This window comes from Protomyctophum parallelum (assembly GCF_964188405.1).
Source record: "Protomyctophum parallelum genome assembly, chromosome: 20".
Taxonomy (NCBI): Eukaryota; Metazoa; Chordata; class Actinopteri; order Myctophiformes; family Myctophidae; genus Protomyctophum; species Protomyctophum parallelum.
Window position 1 is genome coordinate 16,780,366 of NC_139718.1, and position 2,505 is coordinate 16,782,870.

A 2,505-nucleotide genomic window follows, 5' to 3' on the forward strand; every position below is an offset into this window, starting at 1 on the left:
ATCAATGCAGGCCCCTGAGCGTGAAGACTACAGACACTGGTTTTGTGATTGAACTATTTCGATCGACATACAGAGAGACATTTGTTTCATTTTCCCCTTAGATAGTATACTCCTCTGCCTGCGTTATGTGATGTGATGTCCCCCACTGGTGAAGCATGTTGTTGGTATTTTATTTGTCATTTAGATTTTGAATGCCTCTGAATGTAACAAAAAAGACCTGGGGGGAGAAAGAAAAAAGAATAGCAATAATGCATCCTCTCTGACTGGTGACTGTGTTTAACACAATTAAGGCCTTGGACGTGTATATTTTTATTGATATAAAACAAAAGAAATCTGTTCTTTTGGATTTTTTTTGCCTCTCCTTCTGCACCGTACTCCTTGCTATTTCGCTCGCTGCCGTCAACATGGCTCTCGTTTGGAATATTATCGCTTCTAGAGAGACTTTAGCGTGACCAGCGCGAGGTAAGAATGGAATCGAAGATTATGTCTCCCGGTTTTGAGGGGGAACGGAAGGCGCGGCTTTTCAGAGTAAAATCTGGCACTCCAGCTCTTATATTTTGAAAGATGCTGGCGGCATCCAATTAAGTAAATCAGAGAGGCTTATTGTCGGTATCAGCCAGATTCTATCCCCGTTTGAATGCGCTGGCTAGACCTCTGGGAGATGGAATGCTGAGGTGGAGCATAACACCTACCATCAGGCGAGTGCTCTACCAACTGAGCTATTTAATCTACATCCAGGTGTGTATGTGTTTATATTTAATCTCAGCAGGTGTACTGTGTATGTTTGTTTAATCTCACCAGGTGTGTATGTGCTTCTAATTAATCTCACCAGGTGCTCTGAATGTGCTTCTGCGTCAGAAAGCTCAGACTGTGGCTGACACGTCGGTGTGGAGCCTGTCTGGGAACCAAGGAGACAGGTGGAGACAGACCAAGATCAACATCCACCCGACCTCCGCCTTCCAGGTACTGACACACATCTGAAACCCACCCAGCAGGAAATATTTACATTTTATTTTTTGGTAAATTAATGTCCTACTTATATGCTCTACTCCCTACTGCGCAGCCAAGCATAACATGACTTGTCTTGGTTCTACTGGAGCTCTTCTCCACTAGTACCTCCCCAACATTTGAGTCTAGTATTTGAGGGCCGCTAGCCCCTCCTATTCCCAGCTTTCCGGGTTTGTGTGAACACAAACATTGGCTGATCACCCCATAGCGATGATTTGATTGGTTGAGCACGGAATGCGATGTATGATGATAAGAGCGCCCTTCATTTCACACGGGTGGGATTTGTTGATGAAATTGTTGATATATCTAGTCATAGTTTTGACTTGTGTGTGTGTGTGTAGGTGGTCCTGGAGGGGGTCCGTGGCTCGGGCATCGAGGGGGACATCGCCATCGATGACGTGACCATCGAAGAGGGCGTGTGCAAAAACCCTCCGTCCAACAGTGAGTGCAGGACTCTTGACCCATTAACACCCGAGGCCGATTCTAACTCACACTTTCAAGAGGTTTCTAAAATGTCAACTGGCGCTCTGAGCCTTGGAATGAAATGACGAATACATTACTCCAGTGTTGTTTTTGGCAGCAAAGTTTAGATTTTAGGTTTATTCATAGTCTCTTGAATAGTTTTCATTTAGTTTTAGTCACATTTTAGTCACCTGGAATGATTTAGTGTTTTAGTTTTAGTCTACTAAATATCATAAGATTTTAGTCGACTAACTCTACAGTTGATTTAGTCGAACAAAATGTTTAGGTGGGCCTTGATGCCGTCGACTGTTTTTTTTCACTTGCTGAAAATAGCTGATATAGCTTTTTATTGTTATTTTTTAGTTGACAGAATTGTCAGTATATTTAGTCTTAGTTTTAGTCATCATAGCTTAGTTTTTAGCACTCAACAAGGTTACAGCACTATAATCATTGCTAATTAGCTACAGACTGTTTAGTAACGGTCTGTCTGTCTGTCTGTCTGTCTGTCTGTCTGTCTGTCTGTCTGTCTGTCTGTCTGTCTGTCTGTCTGTCTGTCTGTCTGTCTGTCTGTCTGTCTGTCTGTCTGTCTGTCTGTCTGTCTGTCTGTCTGTCTGTCTGTGTGTCTGTCTCTCTCTCTCCCCCTCCCCTCACAGATCTACGCTCTCTGGTCCCTCCCACATTTTCCCATATATGGCAGCTCTGCGTCATCTTGGCTCTGATTGGTTGTCAGAGGTGACCCACCTCTCCCTCGGAGAGCCACGACACTTGAACACCCCCCCCAGCCCCGCGTCTCCCGACACCAACCAATCACGGATCAGAGAGAGACTGCAAAGGTGTTGAAGCCCCGCCTACCAAAGACCATAATGATGAAGCATCCCGAAGATGTCATAGAGGTCAGGGTGGGGTCAGGAGGAGCATAGAGTAGAGCACTTATTGGGTCCATTTGGTTCCATTTGTTACGCTCTCAGAGTTAAGTGAACACTGAGAATTTTACAGTGTAGATTGTGATCCCACAGCTAAAAATAAAATAAAAAA

The 2,505-nt window shown here is 44.4% G+C and overlaps 1 protein-coding gene across 1 annotated transcript in view; it reads left to right on the top strand.

The window, feature by feature from the left end:
• Window positions 1-2,206, top strand: part of LOC310878180 (MAM domain-containing glycosylphosphatidylinositol anchor protein 2-like) — a gene marked incomplete at both ends in the record, with an annotated part of 95,631 nt that extends 93,425 nt beyond the window's left edge. The window contains 3 exons of the mRNA XM_083792334.1: window positions 833-963; window positions 1,350-1,449; window positions 2,124-2,206. Coding sequence (XP_083648460.1) covers window positions 833-963; window positions 1,350-1,449; window positions 2,124-2,206 — 314 coding nt within the window. The remainder of the gene's footprint in view (window positions 1-832; window positions 964-1,349; window positions 1,450-2,123) is intronic.
• Window positions 2,207-2,505: the final 299 nt, after the last annotated feature.